The sequence below is a fragment of the Nicotiana sylvestris genome, chromosome 1 (genome assembly GCF_000393655.2).
Source record: "Nicotiana sylvestris chromosome 1, ASM39365v2, whole genome shotgun sequence".
In the NCBI taxonomy this organism is placed as follows: Eukaryota; Viridiplantae; Streptophyta; class Magnoliopsida; order Solanales; family Solanaceae; genus Nicotiana; species Nicotiana sylvestris.
The window spans coordinates 172,054,923-172,076,308 of NC_091057.1; the positions used below are offsets into that span (position 1 = coordinate 172,054,923).

At 35.2% G+C, this 21,386-nt stretch overlaps 2 protein-coding genes across 3 annotated transcripts; both read left to right on the forward strand.

Annotated features, from left to right (window-relative positions):
• The first annotated feature begins 4,415 nt into the window (after nt 1-4,415).
• On the forward strand, nt 4,416-9,548 carry LOC104236044 (probable pectin methylesterase CGR3). Its single transcript, XM_009789888.2, has 7 exons — nt 4,416-4,575; nt 5,789-5,923; nt 6,869-6,908; nt 7,088-7,126; nt 7,554-7,928; nt 8,121-8,176; nt 9,114-9,548. Exons 2-7 carry the CDS (start codon nt 5,807-5,809, stop codon nt 9,267-9,269), a joined length of 783 nt encoding a protein of 260 aa, XP_009788190.1. The 5' UTR covers nt 4,416-4,575; nt 5,789-5,806; the 3' UTR covers nt 9,270-9,548.
• Nucleotides 9,549-16,452: 6,904 nt separating this feature from the next.
• On the forward strand, nt 16,453-21,125 carry LOC104236045 (protein trichome birefringence-like 13). 2 transcript variants are annotated; one of them, XM_009789890.2, is made up of 6 exons: nt 16,453-16,974; nt 17,467-17,644; nt 18,267-18,407; nt 19,837-19,957; nt 20,380-20,514; nt 20,710-21,125. In XM_009789890.2, the coding sequence occupies exons 1-6, from the start codon at nt 16,590-16,592 to the stop codon at nt 20,971-20,973; spliced, it is 1,224 nt and encodes a 407-aa protein (XP_009788192.1). In that variant the 5' UTR covers nt 16,453-16,589; the 3' UTR covers nt 20,974-21,125. The 2 variants fall into 2 exon arrangements, with proteins under 2 accessions (XP_009788192.1, XP_009788193.1); XM_009789891.2 differs by having other exon boundaries at nt 16,544-16,974; nt 17,462-17,644.
• The last annotated feature ends 261 nt before the right edge of the window (nt 21,126-21,386 follow it).

Genomic DNA, 21,386 nt, shown 5'->3' on the forward strand with positions numbered 1-21,386 from the left:
CTCCATTAGTAATAGAAACTGACTCAACAGAGGTTATCAAAGCATTGCATAAGGATTACCAACCTTACCACATGAATGTTTCTTCTGGTAGGTGGTTAATGCACCAGCTGAAGGACCCACCAATCCAGCATAACTTTAAGGATGGAAATCAAGTCGTGCACAAGCTGGCAAAGTATGCTCTCAACAATCCAAAATCTCATGTTGTGTTAGACAAGCCACCCCCTTCATTATAAATAAGCTTGATGCAGATAGGGATGGTTATGTTTACCTCATTAAGACTCTACCTACTAGTACCTGTATTAATCTTACTAACTTAGGCAATATCAGTGTCCTTAAGTCGTCTGCTTATGGTGGTGATGTAACAAAGTCTATTTCGTAGTTTTAATATATATATATATATATATATATATATATATATCCCTGTTTTGTCAAAAAAAAAAAAATAGTCGAAGCTTGGTGTTGGATCCAATCCAAATACAGAGGGTCGGGAGTTGGACCGAGATGTCAATCCACTAAATTTCTCCAAATGATCCATAGAGGCCCGCTAACCTCCAGATGTTAACAAATAATAATGAGAAAGAAAAAAGAAAAAAAACATTATCTGCCCAAGTTGAAGAAGTATTTTATTTTTCCCTCTAAGATTCCATAACTAAGAGGACACGTAACTATCATTGTTTGACGACTAAGAAAATAACTATCATGTATTACTTAAAAAAATCTCCCATAAGAATATTTTAATAAATCATACGTTCGTGATTTTTCTCTCTCCTGTTTTTACTATACATATATTCACTTATCAAAACTTTATCTATAACTCAACAAAGTAAGATTGAAATAATATTCATCTAATGAAAAATCCGAAAAAACCAACAAAATGGAACCAATCCAAACCGATAAAGCTGATTTGGTTTGGTTTTGATAAAAATCAAACTAACCCGATCCACGTACACCCCTATAATTAAGATTGAAATTCGGGGCATTTGCATCTATACCCGTTTTTTGAGTCACGTTTTAACTTGTATCCGCTTTACAAAAAAAATTACAAATGTACCCATTTTTTTTGCGTATCTTCAGCATACGGGGCTGAAGTAGCAAAGACAACCACGCAAAACTTCAGCATTCTAGTAGACGGACCTGAAGTAGCAAGTGTGCTGAATTTTTTGTTTGTAATTACTGAACTTAAGCATAGTAGCTGAAGTTTTGTTCTCTATTTGCTGAAATTTTTGTTTGTAATTGCTGAACTTAAGCATAGTAGCTGAAGTTTTGTTCTCTATTTGCTGAAGTTTTTGTTTGTAATTGCACTAAATAAGCTGAAGTTTTTTTGTCCTAGATTCATTAGTTTTGTCATTAAACTTTTTCAAAAACTTCTGTAGAAGATGCTGAAGTTATTTAGTTCTTTTATAAACACATCAGCACTAAATAAGCTAAGGTTTTTTTGTCCTGGATAAGCTTTTTCAAAAACTTCAGCAGAAGATACTAAAGTTATTTAGTTCATTTGTAAAAACTTCAGCACTTAAACCTGAAGTTTTTTTGTCCTGGATTCATTAGTTTTGTCATAAAGTTTTTTCAAAAACTTCAGCAGAAATTATTTAGTTCATTTGTAAAAACATTAGCATTATATAAGCTGAAATTTTTGAAAAAGCTTTCTAACATACTAGATAAATAATCAGGTTGCCAACAATATCTAAATCATAAATTTTGAAAACAATAAACGTGAAAAGAATAGAATTATCATTGCCTACTAACTTACGTATGTGAAAATATTTACAAATTATTGTCTACTAACTTATGTAATTATTTATAACTTATTTTTAAATAATCTGATAAACATATTTTTGGCGATCATCCCATGAACTGAAGTTTCATAACAGCAGAAGAAAGAAGAAGAAGTAGAAGAAGAAAACGAAGGAGGAGAAGGAGGAGGAGAAAGGGGTCTGAAGTTGTTTAAAAAATGAGTACAAGTTAAAACTTTTTAAAAAAATGGGTATATGTTAAATGGGGGCGACCAAATAGGGTGCCCCGTGCAATTTTTACTTGAAATTCGATGGAATTTTTACATTCCTATACCATATAGGAAACCTTATTACCCTCACTATTTAACGTTTGATATAATTACATTTAGTATACCAAATTACCAATTCTATACTACAGTATATTTTAAGAGTACAATTAATGCAGCGTATATCCCTCCTTAATTCAAGGTACCATATATCCCACCCCTCCCACATTTCTCTCTCCCAAACCCTCACCCACGTTTTACTCAAACACACGTTCTTTTTACTCTTTTCCCTCTTCTAAAACCGCATAAACATCGTTAACCCACCATTAAAGTTCAATTAAAATTTTTTTCGTCTACATTCAGTGAAAAAATGATATGTCTTTTACGCCAAAATCCCACGCCCTACGCTGGAAAGGGGTCTTTGTTGGCAACCTCGGGTTACAAAAACTTCATAAATGACAATGTCTTTTACTACAGAGTAACTTTTAGTATGTACTTCTGTTTCATGCAAACCAGTTGACTTAGTTGGCTAGTCAAGATCTGAAGAGCTCCTTGTTTCCAACTTTTTTTTAAAAATTTAATCTATGACCACCGACTCCTTTTTAGTTATTTGCCATTTGTTTAACTCGAAAAAATTTCCCTGGCATTTGTTTTTCTTTTTATCTCTTTAGGGGTGTGGATGTTGAGTTTTAAAGTTAAAACGGATTTTCGACATAATTGCGTTTTTTGCAGAAGATTTATAGAAGTTTTAGTCGTTTTTGATTTGTGAAAACAGAAAACAAAGCATCTACAATCTGAATACAAATAATCTACAATTTATCTACAAAATATCTACAAACTGGGTACATTGAATTTTAATATTCTAATTCTCATTCAATTGTAGCTTAATTGGTATTTTCGACATAATTGCATTTTTTGCAGAAAATTTTGTAGAAGTTTTAATTGTTTTGGATTTGTGAAAACAGAAAACAATGCATCTACAATCAGAATACAAATAATCTATAATTTATTTACAAAATATCTACAAACCGGGTACATTGAATTTTAATATCCCAATTCCCATTTCAATTGTAGCATAATTGGAATTTTCGACATAATTGCGTTTTTTTGCAGAAGATTTGTAGAAGTTTTAGTCGTTTTGGATTTGTGAAAACAGAAAACAATGTATCTACAATTAGAATACAAATAATCTACAATTTATCTACAAAATATCTACAAACTGGATACATTGAATTTTAATATCCCAATTCCCATTTCACTTGTAGCATAATTGGGATTTTCGACATAATTGTGTTTTTTGCAGAAGATTTGTAAAAGTTTTAGTCATTTTTGATTTGTGAAAACAGAAAACAAAGTATCTACAATCAGAATACAAATAATCTTCAATTCATCTACAAAATGGGTAAATTGAATTTTAATATCCCAATTCTCATTGGATTGTAGTTTAATTGGAATTTTCGACATAATTCGTTTTTTGCAAAAGATTTGTAGAAGTTTTAGTCGTTTTTGATTTGTGAAAACAAAAAACAAAGTATCTACAATCATAATACAAATAATCTACAATTCATCTACAAAATATCTACAACTGGGTATATTGAATTTTAGTATCCCAATTCCCATTCGATTGTAGTTTAATTGGGATTTTCGACTAGACACAATCTTAAAGATTCATTATAGTATTCTCAATTATAGATTGAGGGAAATATGTTAGAAAGCTACATCAACTTCTTTGTCGAGTTTGAAAAATACTACCTAGTGACATCAACTATTAGATTTGTCAACTTATTATTTTTCATAGAAAAAAAATATAACGATATTTTCAGCTATAAGTTTAAGTGAGACTATAAGCAGAAATATTAGGTGAAAATAGGAACAATTTTTAAAAGCCGGTCTCATACTCTGTCTTTCTGATTATTCACATCATTTGATCTTTCAAAGAGAGAAAAAATTAATTAGAGATATCTAAATAAAGAATTTTAATGCTACAATGATTCCTTATTTAATGAAATATTTGGAAGAATATTTACTTCCATAATTGTAGCGCGCCTAAATAGGAATATCAGGAAGAATATTTAGTTCTAGATTTATAGCGCGCCTAATTAGGAAGGAATCAACTCCTAATAATTGGTATTTAATGAATGGTATAATATTTGTAGAATAACTGTGAACATGACAGGTAAATATGAAACTATGCACATTTTTGATAATAAATTTTTATACATGGTATAGGAAGGAAAAAGTGCGTAGATGCCCATAAAATAAGACTGATTATAGTCGGCTTGGTGTTGGCTCCAATCCAAATACCGAGGGCCGGGTGTTGGGCTGAGATGTCCAATCCACTAAATTTCTCCAAATGATCCATACAGGCCCGCTAACCTCCAGATGTTAATAAATATAATAATGAGAAAGAAAAAGAAAAAAGAAAAACATTATCTGCCCAAGTTGAAGAAGTATTTTATTTTTCCCTCTAAGATTCCACAACAAAGAGGGCACACACACCCAAAACAAGCAGATCCAGATCCACCAGCTTCATTCTCAAGATCTCGATCTCACTTCCACTGATCTTTCGACCTCAGGTAGCTCCATAACCCGACCCGAAAAATCCTCCATTGTTATTAGTGCATAAAGTTGGAGTCTTTAGTTTCTAAGTTTCTGCAGTAAATGTTGTTGGAGTCTGTTCAGTTTCAAGCTCTAGTTCATTTCTAAACTGTATTGATATTCCGAAGATTAAATAAATTTTAAGCTTGTTCGCGTATATTTTGGAACTAATGTAGTGTGATTCTTTCTTGATATTCTGAAGATTCACTACAGTTTGAAGCCCCATGGAACAATTACATTATGTAGAAAAGCTGCAATTAAGCTTTACTGGAATTCCAATTATAAAGTATAGAGGGATTAGAGTAGTATTTAGTTTATTAATTGTGATTCTGATACAAGCATTTAGTTAAGTTGCAAGTTTTCCTTGTTTATTCAGAGAATCCTTGCCCCTTTCTTGTTTCCTTTTTCGTAAACGATATTATGCAAATGTTACTATATACTCCTATTTCAATTTATGTGAACCTATTTGACTGGGCATGCAGTTTAAGGAAAGGGAGAAGACTTTTGAACTTGTGGTGTAAAATGAGTCACGTATATTTTGTGTTCTATAAATCATTGCATAAAGGTAAATTGTTTCCAAGTAAGAAAAGATGTCATTCTTTTTGACACGGACTAAAAAGTAAATAAGATCACATAAGTTGAAACGGAGGGAGTACAGTAAACTAGTGCATCAAGTTTTTCTTGGAATTTATTACTTCGTTAGAAGCTTGCATTCCAATATCTGTAAAGACATGTTAGAAAGAGGCGGATCAGGCGGATCCAAGATTTTAAGTTACTGGGTGCAGGGTACTACTGCTCCATTACTACTCTGTGGCTGGGTGCCAAATGTAAAGTAAATTCATATGCATACTGCTAAACAACCAAGCTTGTCGTGCCTTCAGTACTACAAAAAAAAATGTATCTTGGCATAGGGGAGTTAATGTTATCAAGTCACCAGTCAAAAAATGTTATCAAAGTCATTTCCACTGCCAAGTTCTTCAAGTATGCCAATTTGTACAATATATAAAGCAAAATTTTCATATAATGCATGCTATTACTCCACTTTTTTCAGAAGACTTCTTATACCATACATCTCTTTTTGCCTCGTTTATATGTTAATTATATTGCTGTACTCATCAAATGAAACAACAATATTTTGAACAGCAATCATAACCTTATTATTAACTAGTATTAATGTTGGATATGCTTCAGTTATTACTACTCGTCCCAATGTCAAGAAGGCCAACTACAGCTCGCCGTCTTGCAGATACTGGGGGCATTCCATTTGTTGGCTCCTTTCACCCCAAATCACGTCCATCTCCTTTATTGTCCTTAGGACTTGTTGTGGTAAATGCCGATCTCTTTTGTTATTATTGCCCTTTAATAGTGTGCTTATTGCTAATAAAGTTTGCCTCTGTTTCATTGAAGGGTTTGGCTATGAAGAAAATCATAAGGAAATTAATTTCATGATAAAAGCAAAGTAAAAACAAAGAATCTGCATCTTTTACAGTTTTCTTTAAAGAATTTACTTCCTTGAAAGCATTTTTTAAACTATACTGTCAATGAAATGTTTACCTATAGTAGTGCAGTTGGAACTGGATTCCATTTTTAAATAAGCAAAATCATGAAAAACTGTCACACCCTCAAATTTGGTAGGAGACGGGGCTTATTGTAGTTTTTTTTAGATAACTGATGGGACTTATTATGGAGCAATGCAATTACTGTGGAACTACTCATATATGTTAAATTCTTATTGTCTTGCTAGCTCTTCCTTATAAGTATCCAATCAATTAACTGGAGAAGCTAAAGCAGACATGAAAGAGTAAGGTCAGAGAAGTCCCTAAAACTGAGTGCTTGTCTTTCATGGCTTCGTGTAAAGCAATCTCATTAGGAACTAACAAAATCCCTTCAAAGACATTTGATTTAATTGGCATAGTGTTCAAAATCTCCTATGCTTAATGTCATTTCAAACTAGATGCTACCTTACCTGACGATAAGTTGGAAATACATCTATTTTACTTAGATATAAGTTATTCCACATATATATCTCCGTTTCCACACTCGTTGAATCAGCATGCTATTTATCATTCCATTCATGGACCTCTTTACCATAAAGGAGAGCTCATTTTTGTTATTGCTTAGGCAATCTCCTTTTCCTTTTCAGTGCTACTCTTCTAAATGTTTATAAAATGTTGCTATTTGATGTTGTGCCAGTCTTTGTTTTCTTAATTTTTGGATCTTATTACCCAATCCTACAATAGCCATTAATTTGATCACTTGTGTAAATTTCAGGGTGCATTGCTGATCATTGGTTATGTATATCATGGTTCAGGTTCGTAGCCATATATTTCTTTATAATGATCGTATACTGACTAAGCAGTTGTTTATTCTATCATATAATCTTCTGATCATATAATTATGGATGAAAATGATCTCCTCTATCATCTTTTACTAAGATTATTGCACACGGTTATTCTTTTAATTACAAATACTTTTTGTTGTCTCTGGTAGGTGGAAGAAGTCCAGCAGATGCTTTTAGTAAACTTGAAGGTAACCATCTATGACAGCTGAATCAAAATTTTGCATTTTATGACAAATTATGCCCCAGTTACTAGAACATTCCCTTTATATATCTAAGGGAGGTGATGTAAAAGACTGTAATTAGAGTATTCGTTTGTCCAAAAAAAAATGTATTCTTGTGAATGCTTGAAGTCTTTAATTGCAAATAGATCCATAACATGGTATTTGTAAGAAAGGCTTGATTTCTCATGTAGATTATGTGTGCTCGGTGTAACAACAAGAAATTTGTCATTGGTAATCTTACTGGCTGTTGAGAAATGCTCAGCCAAATACTATTTGTTAGTCTTGCTGTTCCTTAATTTTTTTTGTTCTTGCTGGCGAAGGAAAATTTCAGTTATTGGCTTGGATGTTTGGCCTTGAACTTTATATTGTTTTGTTTTGCATACAACTTCTTTAGGTGGTATGTCATGCACGGCTGAGCTTCACAGAGCATTACCTGGACTGAAGAAAGCATATGGGGATAACATGCGGAAAGTGTTGCATGTAGGCCCTGACACTTGTTCAGTGGTCTCTAAACTATTAAAAGAAGAGGATACCGAAGCTTGGGGCATTGAACCGTATGATTTAGATGAAACTGATAGCAACTGCAAGCATCTTGTTCATAACGGGATTGTGCGAGTAGCCGATATTAAATTTCCTCTTCCCTACCGTTCAAAGTCGTTCTCTCTTGTCATAGTGTCTGATGCAGTGGATTACTTGTCTCCAAGATACCTTAACAAGACTCTTCCAGAATTGGCAAGGGTGGCTTCTGACGGTTTAGTTATTTTATCTGGTAAATACTAAGAAGTTTGTCCATTTCAATTTTCTTAAATAGTTCAGCTATGTACATTTAGGAACTGGTGATGTAAACCTTAGATAGGATTACAGTGCTATACTATTTACTGTAAGCAAGCAGTTATTTTCGTGGATAACCGTATAATAGAAATCATTTGACATTTAGCTAAAATATTGGATTATTTTTTAGGCTATCCTGGTCAACAAAGGGTTAAAGTGGCGGAGCTGTCAAAATTTGGTCGGCCGGTAAGTCAATGATCTTTTCATTATGTTTGCTTAATTATATATTTATTCATATGTAGATTTGATATTCTCTACCTGCACATGTTAGGGCTAAGGTTGCGTATGCACTACCCTTCCCAGACCCCATCCCAGACCCCACTAGTGGTATTACACTTGGTTAGTCGTTGTAGATTTAATATTCATCAACAATAGGTCATCTTTGTTTTAGACCAGAGCTAACCCTTTCACTGTGCATATGTTATGTTCAGACCTAGTTCCTCTGTTCTGTGCCATGGATCTTGCCTTGTACAACTATCTAACAAGGTTTTCAAAAACTTGAGCTCCGTTGACGTTTCCTTGATAGTGAATACGGTTGGGAGTTTCTATTAGCTGAATGCATGAATCGAGATAAAGACAGATTATATGCATGAGCTGGGTTGAAACAGCATTTTTTTTTTGTGTGGTGATAAGAGGGTGGCTATAGCCGCGTGTCTTGTTCTGTTACTACTTACCTTCGGTAAGTCCGTAGTTTGCTAGCAGGACTTCGTCATATTCTCGTGTGCTGCCTTGGACTTATTTGTCTAAATATACTGTCTTACTATTACTTGTTATAGGTACTCCTTCCATATTCTTTGTTGTTATCTCCGATTTAGTTTTCTAACTATTTGTCATGCTATCAGGGCTTCCTTCACCTTCTCTAGCCGAGGGTTATTCGGAAACAGTACCCTCCCCAGACCCCACTTGATGGGATTATACTGGGTTGTTGTTGTTGGTGATAAGAGGGTGGAAACAACTAAGCTTGTGCATATTATTTGTAATTGTTAGTATAGCGTTGTTATGTTGTTCACTAGTCATCTAGAGTTGAGAGTATGAACTGAAAGGGCTGTTATAGATTTGTACCAATTGCTCCTACTTTTATAAAGCTTGAAAACTTAACTTGCTAATCTTTCTCTCGGTATAGGCCAAATTGCGGAGCTCATCCTGGTGGATTAGATTTTTTATTCAGACCAGCTTAGAAGAGAATGAAGCTGCAACTAAGAAATTTGAACAAGCAGCAGCCAAGAGGTCTTATAAGCCAGCATGCCAAGTTTTCCACCTCAAACCACTTCTTCGTTGATAATATAAGACCTCTCTCTTAAAAAGATGCGAAGCGTCTTCAGCTGTATTAAGTGACATGCTCCAAGTTTGAAAAAGTTGACAAATTCTTTGGGAGGAAGTTGTTTCTGTAAGATAGGATTCATGAATATGTATAATAGGCTAGGAGCTTGCTGTCAATTAGTATTGCTTCTTGTAGCTGCAAACGTAGTTGTGGTTTAGCATTTCTAAGCCAGAATTATTGTTTGAGAAAGATTACTGTATAAGCTAAATCAAAAAGTAATTTATGATTCTTTTGTCATTTTGTGTACTTTATTTCTTCTGAAATTAATTTTGTTTAGAATTCTGAGTTTCTTACCGGCATTAAAATATGCGATCCAGTTTATGTGAAACAATTACTTATCTCTGTTAATTTGTCTACCAGGTAGTCGTTAATTTCTGTTTAGGGGTTGAGTCTTATTCATTCAGGCCATATATGCCAGTGAACTATGCGAATTAGGACAGATATATCCGTTATTATTAGTTTGGCACATATATGCCCAATCCGTCCAATGCTTGCTCATTCATGCCCTTAGTTTAATAGAACCACTATTTTGTCTTTCTTAAATTCCAACCAAAATTTGCTGACCCAATCTGTTAGGACCTGACCACCTTATTTCAAAGATATTTTTTGATATATTATTTTGTTTGATTGAGAAATTGTGTGATAATCATATTTATTTATATGAGTAATTTGATAATCGATTTTTTTTTTTGTTATACATCATTTCGGGAAGTAATCTTACTAAAAGTAGTAATTGATATTTATTTATTATTTTAATAATATAATATTCGAAGTAGTTTGTGTCTTATTCAATTATTTTACCATCTATTTTTATTTTTCTCACAATCTATTTGTATTTTTCACCAATACAAATACAAATAACTCCATGTTCTTCGACCAAAAAAAAAAACTCCATGTTCACTATAACTTAACCTGATGGATCCGTTTTTTTGTTTAGATAAATGATAATTATATCATTGATTATTAGTTTATTGGATTATTTTCTGCATTACAAATTTATTATGAAATAATTAATAAATTGTTAAAATGGTGGTGCTTCTTTTCCATTTTTATATTTATTTTTTTCTTCTCCATCATCTTTGATATTAGATCCAACATGCGCCATAAAACTCATTGTTATCTCGTTCATCAATCATTAATTACAGCATTTTTGCTGTCATGAATTGTCAATATTAGTTGTCAAACTAGCAGCAACACGGAAAAGAAAAATTAATAATCTCTGTCTCATTTTATATCAAACTGTTACTTCTTATGTGACATTATTAATATTTGAGGAGTTAAACTAAAAAAATTCTTTGAGTATGATTTTCATATTTTCAATTACAAAATAATAATTTTGCTTGGGTCCGGTTATTTATTTAAGAAAGACAAAATAGTAATTCCGTTAAACTAAGGGTATGAATGAGAAAGTATCGGACGGATTGAGCATATCTGTGCCAAATATTAACGACGGGCATATCTCTCCTAATTCGCATAGTTTACTGGTATATATGACTCTTTTCCGTTCGGCAAATGACCCCAAGAACTTGGTTTATACCTCAATGTAGTATTTTCTTATTATTCACTTCCTTATATATATATTACTAATCTCATTTTATCACTGACGCACTCTTTTCCTGCTGGGATAATTTGTTACGAGTTTTGGATTTTTACTTAGGAGGAACCCAACGCGGATATGCACTATATTGATACAAATCGACATAAGTCTTTTACACCTCCTCCAGGGAAATGATCATGTCAATTATCACGATTTTTTCCTGACATCTTAGACACTTCGAAAACGTGACACAACATGATTAACTAAAGTAAAAAACATCAAAACAAAAAAATAATATTGTACGTGTGTACGTATTATATATGTATATATTTCATACATTGAACTATCAAAAAGAGAAAACAGAAGAAAGAACTCACAAATGAGGTTGCTAGACGCTTCTTAGTTAAAATACTTGACCTATCTATGTTTTTCATATGGTCAATGTAAAAATGGTGTATACTCGAACATGAACCTATGTGGATTTATATAGTGACAATAAATAATTTGGACGTAAAGAACAAGTGGTTGATTGACAAGAGAAAGAAAATGGCGAAATTGCTTCCTGACCACTCAAACTTATAGGGCTTTTGAAAGCCGATATATAAATTTTTGTCTTTCTCACTTAAACACTCAAACTCCTGAAACTTATAACTAATAAACACAATTGACCGTTGACCCTAGGCGCGTGTATACACATTCGCTAACGTGTCCATCCAGTCAGCAAATGACCAATGAGACAGGTACACGTCAATGGCGCGAAATTAAACCCAACTGATTGGGGTCCCCTCTTTTAATCAGTACACCGACAAACCCTCCCCCACTTTTCGTCTCTTTTCCTCTCTCTAACCATCCCTCCCCTCTTAAACGTAGGTTAAGCCATGACTGATTAACCATTTCGCCTAATCTTAATCACTCCAAAACCAAACGATTCGGGTCCCCCCTCTTTTAATGAAAAACTGATCGAGATTCGTCTGAGCTTTCGATTTCAGTCACGTTAGTCTCTGAAGGTTAGTTTGTTTCTTTTGATGTCGTTTTCATCTTTGTCTTCTAATTTCTTGTGAAATAATGTGGGTAATGTTTGATGTGATTCTGCATGTATGTCTGCATGCATAATTTTTCATCTGATATAGTGGAAGCCATTTCTCCTTTTGGGATTTTATATTTGGGGAAAAACTCGAATATTCACTCTTTTAGTTTTTTTTTTTGGTCTTTTTCATGACTGATCTGACATTTGGGGTTAAAAAATTAGGGCTTTTGTCTGCATGCACAAATTATGGGATTTTATATTAGGGTTTTGGGGAAAACAGTCGTATGCTTACTTTATTTTAGGGGTTTGTCTTTTTCATGAGTGATATGGCATTTAGGGTTAAAAAATGTAGGTCTTTTTTGAATATCAAAATATTCCTGTCTCCCATTTTGTTAAAGTTTATTGCTTTTTAGGGTTAAAGTGTATCTGACTTGTCCTCCTTTTTTTATAGGTTTCAATGGCTGTCTATGTGAAATTACAGTTTCATCATCTAGGGTGGTTAGTGGCTGACCCAATTACGAGGTATGTAAATGGTCAAACTTGGTCAGTTGTTCTTCAAGCTGACATTGATGAATTACATATAATTCAATTTCATGATTGGGATAAGGATATGGGGTACTTAACAGTAGATAAATATGCATGTAAAATTAACCAAAAAGGAGAATTTAGATTTCTGAAATATGATGCTGATGTGTTAGTTTTCTGTCAAGACCTTAAGGATGGGGATTTTATTGATGTGTATATATGTCACACAATTAATACACCATGTATTGATTTGGACCTAGATGAAATGTTAAGTAGTGGTGGTTTAAATGTGGACCCCACTAATGTTCAGCCATTTGGCTTTAATGAAATGCCACATGGGCAAACAAGTGATGTTAATGCTAGGGCAACACACTCACCTAACAATGATATAAATAGGGGTGATAACACTCATGGGAAGGGTAAAAAGAGGGCTGCTGAAAGTTCTTCTGAAACAGAAGAGTCTAGTGAAAATGAAGGTGACTTCTATACCTTTCATTTAGCAACTGATTCTGAGGGTGATGTTGAGGGTGATGTTGAAGGTGATGAGCTAAGTACTGAGAGTGATAAAGATTATGAGGCTATTTCTGAAGATGATACAGATGAGTCATTATATGGTTCTGATGAGGATATTGTTGGAGAGACAAATGACCTAGAACCTGAAGTTGTTGTTGCTAGACAGGCTAACGTGAATGCAAAGAGTAGTAAATTAAGATCTTCTAAAGTTAATACTGATGAGATACCTAGGGGACCTATAGGTATAGACCCTGGTTTTGAAGACATGTATAAAAATAGGGGATCCAAATATGCTGGAAAGTTGGGAGGGGATGAGCAATATCTGGACAGTTCAGATCCAGGTAGTGAGGATACAGATGATGAAGTAGATGAAGAAGATGGGGTGCATAATCCTCAACCAAGAAGATACAACAGTAGGGTATACTTTGATCCTGCTTGTAAGAAAATTTCTTTCCAGTTGGAAATGGTGTTTGAAAATGTGAAACAGTTCAGATATGCTTTGCAAGATTATGCTGTACAAAGAAGAGTTCAAATTAAGTTGAGGCCTAATGAACAACATAGGGTTAGGGCAAAATGTGTGAACTCAACAAGATGTAGATGGCATATTTTGGGAAGTTTGGAGGGACACACAGGGAATTTCATTGTCAAGAGCTACTATCCTGTTCATAAGTGTTTTAGAGCAACCCGAAACAAGATGGCTAATACAGCATGGGTAGCTAAACATTTCAAGGACAACATTATCAACCAACCTGACATTAAGCTTAGGAAGTTGCAGGAATTGATTAGGATAAAGTATGGTGTGTATGTGGGAAAATCCATATGTGCTAGGGCTAAACATCAGGGCATGGGTCAGTATCTTGGTGATTACAAGAAGGAGTTTGCTAGAATATATGATTATGCTGACATGTTGAGGTCTACAAATCCTGGCAGCACTGTTGTTGTGAAGACCTCCAAGGAGACAATACCTGGTAAGGAGGTGTTTGTGGGTATCTATATTTGTCTACATGCTTACAAAGTTGGTTGGTTGGAAGAGTGTAGAAATGTTATTGGCTTTGATGGAGCATTTCTGAAGGGTGTGTGTAAGGGTGAGCTACTATCATGCATTGATAAAGATGGTAACAACCAAATGTATCCTGTTGCCTGGGCAGTGGTGGAAAAGGAGACAAAGCACACATGGTCATGGTTTTTTAGGTGCCTGATGCATGATCTGTAGCTCACTGAATCCCAAGGTGAGGGGTTGACCATCATTTTTGATATGCAGAAGGTATATACTACAACCATGTTCTTCCTTTTATTACTTGGATACTTTATATATGTTTCTGATATTCTAATTGTTTTTTTTTGTTGCTTAAGGGACTTGTTGCATCTGTTTCTGAGTTGTTACCAAATGTAGAGCACAGAATGTGTGCAAGACACATATGGAGCAATTGGAAACAAAAGTGGAAAAGAGAGGAAAGAAGGAAGAAGTTTTGGGCATGTGCAAGGTCTTCATTTGAAGCATATTTGAAGGCTAAGATAGATGAGCTGACAGAATTAGGTGATAGTAAGATCATTGAGGACTTGCTGAGATACCTAAAACAATGTTGGTGTAGAGCATTCTTCAAAGATTGGAGTAAATGTGATTCAGTGGAGAACAACATATGTGAGACCTTTAATAGTTGGATCTTGTCTGCTAGGCACAAGTCTGATTGTAAGACAGTAGGCCATAACAAGAAGGGGTGTCCTATCCTGGTAATGTATTCAATTTGTGTCTGATTGTGTCTTGTAGTTTGTTTGTTTCTATATCTCATTTTTTATTTTGGAAATTTCAGAAAAGACAAGGATCTGGAATAACAGGAACCAGTAATGCTGGTGCTACTCAACCATCACAGGCTGCTCAAACAACAACTCAACAATCAGGTCCTACAAGTGATTCTGGAAGTGCCAGGGCCAGAAATACTCAACCATCAGCTGTTGCAAGTGCATCTGTAAGTGTTCATTTTAGTTAATTTAGTTAATCTGTATTAGGACCAAAATTTTTAAATTACAAGATAGTACTTTATCTTACACCAGGATACTGGAAGTATGAGATCAAGAACTTCTGAGGATATTATAGCTAGTGTTAGAGGAAGGCCAAGAGGTAGTGGACTACGAGGAAGACCAAGAACAACTGGATTTGGTAAATTGTTTAGTGATATAGGAACAGTGATAGACAGGGTAAGATCATTAAGGATTTGAATTTTTATTTATATATTAGTTGTTTGGGGTACTAATTTGGCTTTCTATGCAGTGTGGAGCAAGAGATAGGGTACATTCTGCTCCTACAAAAGTAGTGGATGCTGGGCAGACCAATATCGATCTTGGATACAGTGCACCTGGACTAAGGTGGCAAGGAAGAAATGCTATATCACAAAAGCAACTTCAACAATAGTTGAGGAGAAGACAAACTCAAGCAAGCCTTAGCCAACCTCAAGTCTATTCTTCATCTCAACCAAGCCAGTCTCCATGTCCAAACTTGAGCCAATCTCAGCAAAACATCAACCAATCTCAACCTTGAAGCTGACTGAATGTTTGTTTTTGTGATAACTTAAGTCTGTTAGTTGCAGAACTTAATTTGTAAGTTAACTTAAGTCTGTTTAACCACGACTTTTCTTTTGGAACAATGTTTAAACTATTTCTGCTACTAGACAACAGTTCAGTGCTAATTTTGTCAACCAAGAAGGCTGATCGAACTTGGTTGTTTATATATGTGTGCTTGTTTATATTAAAATTGCTTTTCATTCCACAAAAAATATATCATTCATTCTGTCATTATCACTGTCATTATCATTGTACATAGGGTTATGAAGTTAGTGCTAACCACACTAAGAAGAAAATTACAATTATTAGTGCTACTACAACAACTAAAGTTACAATGATCTTCACCCTCTTCCTACGCTGTAGTCGATCTCTCTCTTTAATTCTTGATAACAGCCCTGAAATCACCTGTTTATAGTGATCTGGAAGAGGTGGGTCAAACCACCTAAAAAAATTACAAGAATTTGCTCGACCATAGTTTGAGCACCCATAAAACCTCCTTCCTGGATTTGTTGGCTTCCAAGTGATGCAAATATGAGCTTCAACTCCACAATGATAAAATACAGGACTTTGATTCATTATCACAATCTGGAAAAAGAAAAAGAAAATTAAAGAAAGCTTCAGATTTTAAGAAATAGGCAAAATGAAGCTTCAAATGCAAATAAAAGAGGGATAATGTGTATCCAACTGAAAGAATAAGACCTCACTTAAATAAGCCCTATTTTTGACCGTTGGGCGTTGGAAAGGGGGTCTCTCACGCTCTAAAAAGTCGTGACATTCACGCAGAGGGCTGACTAGGACCAACTGACGCCACATGGGATGGGTCAACGGTCAATTGTGTTTATTAGTTATAGGTTTCAGGAGTTTGAGTGTTTAAATGAGAAAGACAAAAGTTTATATATTGGCTTTCAAAAGCCCTACAAGTTTGAGTGGCCAGGAAGCCATTTCGCCAAATAAAATTAATTGCCAAATTTTTATGAACCGCCTAGAATAATAGAAAAGAAAAAGAAAAAAAAGAGAGACAAAAAGTATGCGCCGGATCTGAAAATATTTGCAACTCGAAATGTCGTTACGACATAGAAAGCGCAAAAGGGCAGAGTGAAGTGATACCGTGGAAGCCATGGCCAATCAATGGAAGAAACTAAAACAGTCTTCTTCTTCATCAATCTCTCCCTCTTGTCTCTTTCTCTCTCTACTCTCCCTCACTTCTCTCTTCCTCGCTTTCTCTCTCTTCAACACCTCATCTCGAAGCACTCCATCGAAGAGCAAATTGTTATACTCCAAGTCGTGCAACTTCACTCACGGCCGATGGATTTACGATCAGAGCATCAAGTCCCCGCGCTACGACGACAGCTGTAAGGAGATCTACAAAGGATGGAGTTGCATTGGCAGTAAAAAATCCAATGCGCTTGACATTGTTAAGTGGCGCTGGAAACCCTATCAATGTGATCTCCCTCAATTCGATCCTCTCTCATTCCTTCACCACTTCAAAAACACCAATATTGGTACTTCTCTTTCTCACCACTGCTAATTTTGTTTTCCTCCGAGCTGTGAAATGTAAGAAATTCCGCATCACAAAAGCTTGTGTCACTTTGCTTTAGCGAATAATTTAAAATCATGAATATTGTTGATCCTCTTGTTTCTCTGTTTAGCACAGAGCCGGATCCAGGATTTAAAGATAGTGGTGAACTTAATATATATATACAAAAAAATAAAAAATAAAAAGAATGTCACTAAATTTGTGTGTGCATAATATAATATACGTAAGTAAATAGTCCGGTCTGAGACAGTTACTGCCTCCGCGGCTTATATACTAGATTCGCCTCTAGTTGATCCCATTGTAACTTCTCTGTTATAGTTGATTCAAATGGGATGACAGTTATGACAGGGATAATATTTGATGGCAACAAGTTTTTTGAAACCTATTTTTGTTTTGTGTTAGTTTCTGACTGTGGTCTGGTGGTACAGTTAGAACTTATGGATGTAAAACAGTGCAGGGTTTGTTGGGGACTCCTTAAACAGGAACATGTTTGTTTCACTTTTCTGCACTTTGAAGTGGGTGTCAGGCGAGGTGAAAAAGTGGCGCCCTGCCGGGGCTGATCGTGGTTTTACCTTTCTGAAGTATAACCTTACTATTTCGTATCATCGGACAAATCTTTTGGCTCGTTACGGTAGGTAAGATTTAATTAAAGTAGTTATTTTCATTTCTGTTAATGTAATTTTAATCATGTTGTTTTGACAGATTGATTGATTAGGCAAAGTTTGTAGGTTTTCTATCATGCAGATAAGAGCTTAGGATCATAATCTAGAATTTTGCTATGTGTGGACTTTCTTATTGGATACTTCAATAATTGTGTTAGTGTTATTTTCTTGCTTATTTCAATTTCTGCGTCGCATGTGCATCCTATGACGTTGTTTCTTCATAGGCAGTGAAGTTGTCCACTATTTTATCACAGATTTATAGTGAGGAATCGTACATTGTAGTATGTATAACTAACTGTGTTGAAAAAAAAGGAATTAATAAGGATGGTTTTGTTAGTTATGCACTATGCATGTTATTAGCTAATTCAAAACATGATGTAGAAAAGAAAATTGCCGGTGGTGGTCTTATGCCGGTATGGCTTAAGACTAGGTTCTAAGTAATTTTAAAATTTTCCTCCAAGTTTATTAAGTGTGGTTGTGCATTATGACTGATAATATCTTGCTCCTAAATCTCAATTTCCAAGGACTTAAGTAGGTTGTAAACTACTTTTACATTCTTCATGGTTTCCTACACTCTGTTTTTTATATGATGTAGGTGGTCAGCCAATGCTAATGGTGGGGTGCTGGAATCTCTTGGATATAAGGAGGGTTATAAAGTTGATGTTGATGTACCAGAAGGAACATGGGCGGAGGCGCCAAGTTTCCATGACATTCTCATCTTTAACACGGGTCACTGGTAAGGTTACTTTCCCGTGTAATCACTTCAGTGAAGCCTTCAGTATGAACGTCGAGACAACTTTTTCATTTCTGTGAAAGGTGAATTCATGGTCAATACTTGATGTTTATTGTGTGTAGCATCTTTGGCTCTAAGCAATTCGTGTGCTTAATCTATGTTGGTGGGATTAGCTTTAGTTGTTTTGGTCTGCCACTCTGCCTGCTTCTGCCTAATTTGCAATAGGAGCCAAAATTTGGTTTATCCTTTCTCTTCTTTTATTATCTGTGGATCCTCAAGCTTTATCAATTGCAAGGCAAAGCACATAGTAATTATTTCCTAAAGGCCAGGGGGAATACCAGTTCAACAAAATAAATAAAATTCTGTTTCCTGCATTTCAAATTGTAAAACTACCAAATAAGTAAACAAGTATCAGATTGTAAAACATCCCTTTGGATGGAATTTCTCAATGGTGAATTTTTTTTGCAGCATGCACATGTGGATATTCCGATTGACAGGGTATCGTGATCAGAATATCAGGATAACCTTGTAAACTATGATAGAAAGCACAGATGTATGCAGTCCACCATTAATTAATAATGAGACTTGAGCTACTTATAGAAGACAGTAATGAAGAGACACAACCTCCTAATTAAATGAGAGCCAGCAAAATTGTTCAGTGCTGCCTAGTGATCTTTGGTGATTATTATGGGTAGCAAAAAGAGTGAGTGAAGAATAGAGTGGAAGGGAAGAAAGCAAGGAGCACACTGAGGGGTATGGTCACCTAATTAAATCCCAGAACTTTTTAAATGCTCTCACGGGGCAGGTTCTGCTGTTGTCGCATCACTTTGGTGTTTGCTGTTTTTTACTGTTTTTGTATCCTTTGATTGTGTTGAAATCCTCCTGATGATCCATAATACATTTTCCGTTTCCAAATCAAAAGTGATTAACCTTTAATCTGATTATCTTTGGATTTCCATTAAATGACATCGTCAGTTAGTCCATATCAGCAGAATCAGTACTTAGTTGAAGAACAACACCATATCAGTTGCACATATTTAGCGGGGATTAAACTTGAAACCTCTTAGAAGTTGAAATAGTATATAATTTTTATGGCCGAATGAGGCTTATCTCAGAAACTGTAGGTGCTGAGATACCTAAATTCCGCACCTACAATTTGATACTTGCTGATTACAACCTATAGCTTCTTAAGTTTATGTTGTATCGCAGTTGCCTGTAATTTCTTAGTCTAGGTATCCCAGCACCTGTAAGTTCTTATACAGCATTGTATCATTATTTTCCTTAAAGTTGATGTTGTATCTATGGCCCAAGGAGATTGATTTTATGACATTCTAGTAGCTTCAATATTGCATCGTTAAGTAATTTGTTTCCTTCAATTAATTTCTTCTTACTGATAAGTGATCTTCTGTCCCGCTTTCCTTTTTTCTGTTAGGTGGTGGGCTCCTTCAAAGTTTGACCCAGTAAAGTCACCCATGCTTTTCTTTGAAAAGGGTAATCCTGTGGTGCCTCCAGTGTCTCCCGACAGTGGGCTTGATATGGTATTAAAACATATGGTACTGCTCTATCCTTCCCTTGTTTATTATTTATAAAGGATGGACAAATATCCTTTATAGATTTGATATGCCTTGTGAGACATTGTTCTTGATACTGATGTGGACCAATGTTTAGAAAAGCATTTTTTCTAGGTTGGCCTCCCGGCAACATGATGCCTAGAATCTTGAGGCTCTACCTTGGCCATTTGGGCTAACCTTTTGTTCTGATAGTATTTCATCACATTAATAGTTTCATAGGGCTTGCGCATATCTTATAGTATGAATGCATGGTTTCATAGGATTTATGCCTTATATAAATGTTAATGTGTAGAACTTAATTCTCTTCAGCCCCATTCAGAGGCTAAAACTTCAGTTGCTCGTATATGCTTCAGAAGTTTATATGTGCTACTTCTCTGACCTTCTTTGTTTGTTGTTTCTACTAGATATCTTATGTTGAAAAACGAATGCGACCGAGCACGACAGTGTTCATGCGAACCCAATCCCCAAGGCATTTTGAAGGAGGTGACTGGGACCAAGGTGGCTCATGCCAGCGGTCAGAGCCTCTCTCGTCTCAAGAGGTAACACTCTCTCTGTTTAACAAAGCCCATATTGTCAAGTATTAAAACCGTCCATAGTTTTCCAGCATTGTTGGAATACACGTACTGTTTGCCCTCTTCCTGTTATGATTGCTTCCGCCTGCAACTGGACACTTTCTCCACTTCCCCTATGCAGTAGCACTGAAAGTTCTCCTTTGTCCTCTGTTTATTCTGCAGGTGGAGGAACTCTTTTCCCTTAAAAACAATGGAACAAATGTGGAGGTTCGCCTTGTGAATCAGCACCTATACAAGGCTTTTGAAGGCACTAGATTTCATAAGCTGGACATATCTCATATGAGTGAGTTTAGAGCGGATGCCCATCCATCTACAGCAGGTGGCAAGAAACATGATGATTGCATGCATTGGTGCTTACCAGGACTTACAGATACTTGGAATGACTTGTTTGTAGCATATTTAAGCATTATCAAAGACAGGACCTAAGTTATGATAATTTAATTCTTTTTCTAGAATTCTTTTCTGTTAATTTGATACAATTTTCTTCCCTGAAGGGAATTTTGTTAGAACTTGGCTGTATTCATCTCTCCGCTATGCTAATTAGTTAGCAACTAGCAAGGTCAACTTTCGTGCGTAAATTCTGAACTTCAGTATGCATACTTCCAGTGAATTTCCATCCGTCCACTCTTTAAAAATACACAGTAGAGAGCCACCAGCCCCTTCTCACAACTCGAAGGTAATTGTGCCCCTGATACATTTTTGCTAGTAAGTTACAAAAAGTTGTTCAGACAGTGGAAGCATGTTAATTTCTTTGACTGTCTTGTGAACCAATTGGTCAACTGGTTTAAAGTTGCTCAAGCATTCTATACCTCTTTATTTCCCATTCCAAGAATGTTTTC

What these genes read in the sequence shown, in the direction of transcription:
- LOC104236044 (XM_009789888.2), top strand. Translation starts at nt 5,807, where the DNA reads ATGTCAAGAAGGCCAACTACAGCTCGCCGTCTTGCAGATACTGGGGGC. An exon ending in TTATGTATATCATGGTTCAG is followed by an intron (nt 6,909 to 7,087) that starts GTTCGTAGCCAT and finishes TGTCTCTGGTAG; the next exon opens with GTGGAAGAAGTCCAGCAGAT. An exon ending in TGCTTTTAGTAAACTTGAAG is followed by an intron (nt 7,127 to 7,553) that starts GTAACCATCTAT and finishes CAACTTCTTTAG; the next exon opens with GTGGTATGTCATGCACGGCT.
- LOC104236045 (XM_009789890.2), top strand. Translation starts at nt 16,590, where the DNA reads ATGGCCAATCAATGGAAGAAACTAAAACAGTCTTCTTCTTCATCAATC. An exon ending in ATCTTTAACACGGGTCACTG is followed by an intron (nt 18,408 to 19,836) that starts GTAAGGTTACTT and finishes TTTTTCTGTTAG; the next exon opens with GTGGTGGGCTCCTTCAAAGT. An exon ending in ATATGGTATTAAAACATATG is followed by an intron (nt 19,958 to 20,379) that starts GTACTGCTCTAT and finishes TGTTTCTACTAG; the next exon opens with ATATCTTATGTTGAAAAACG.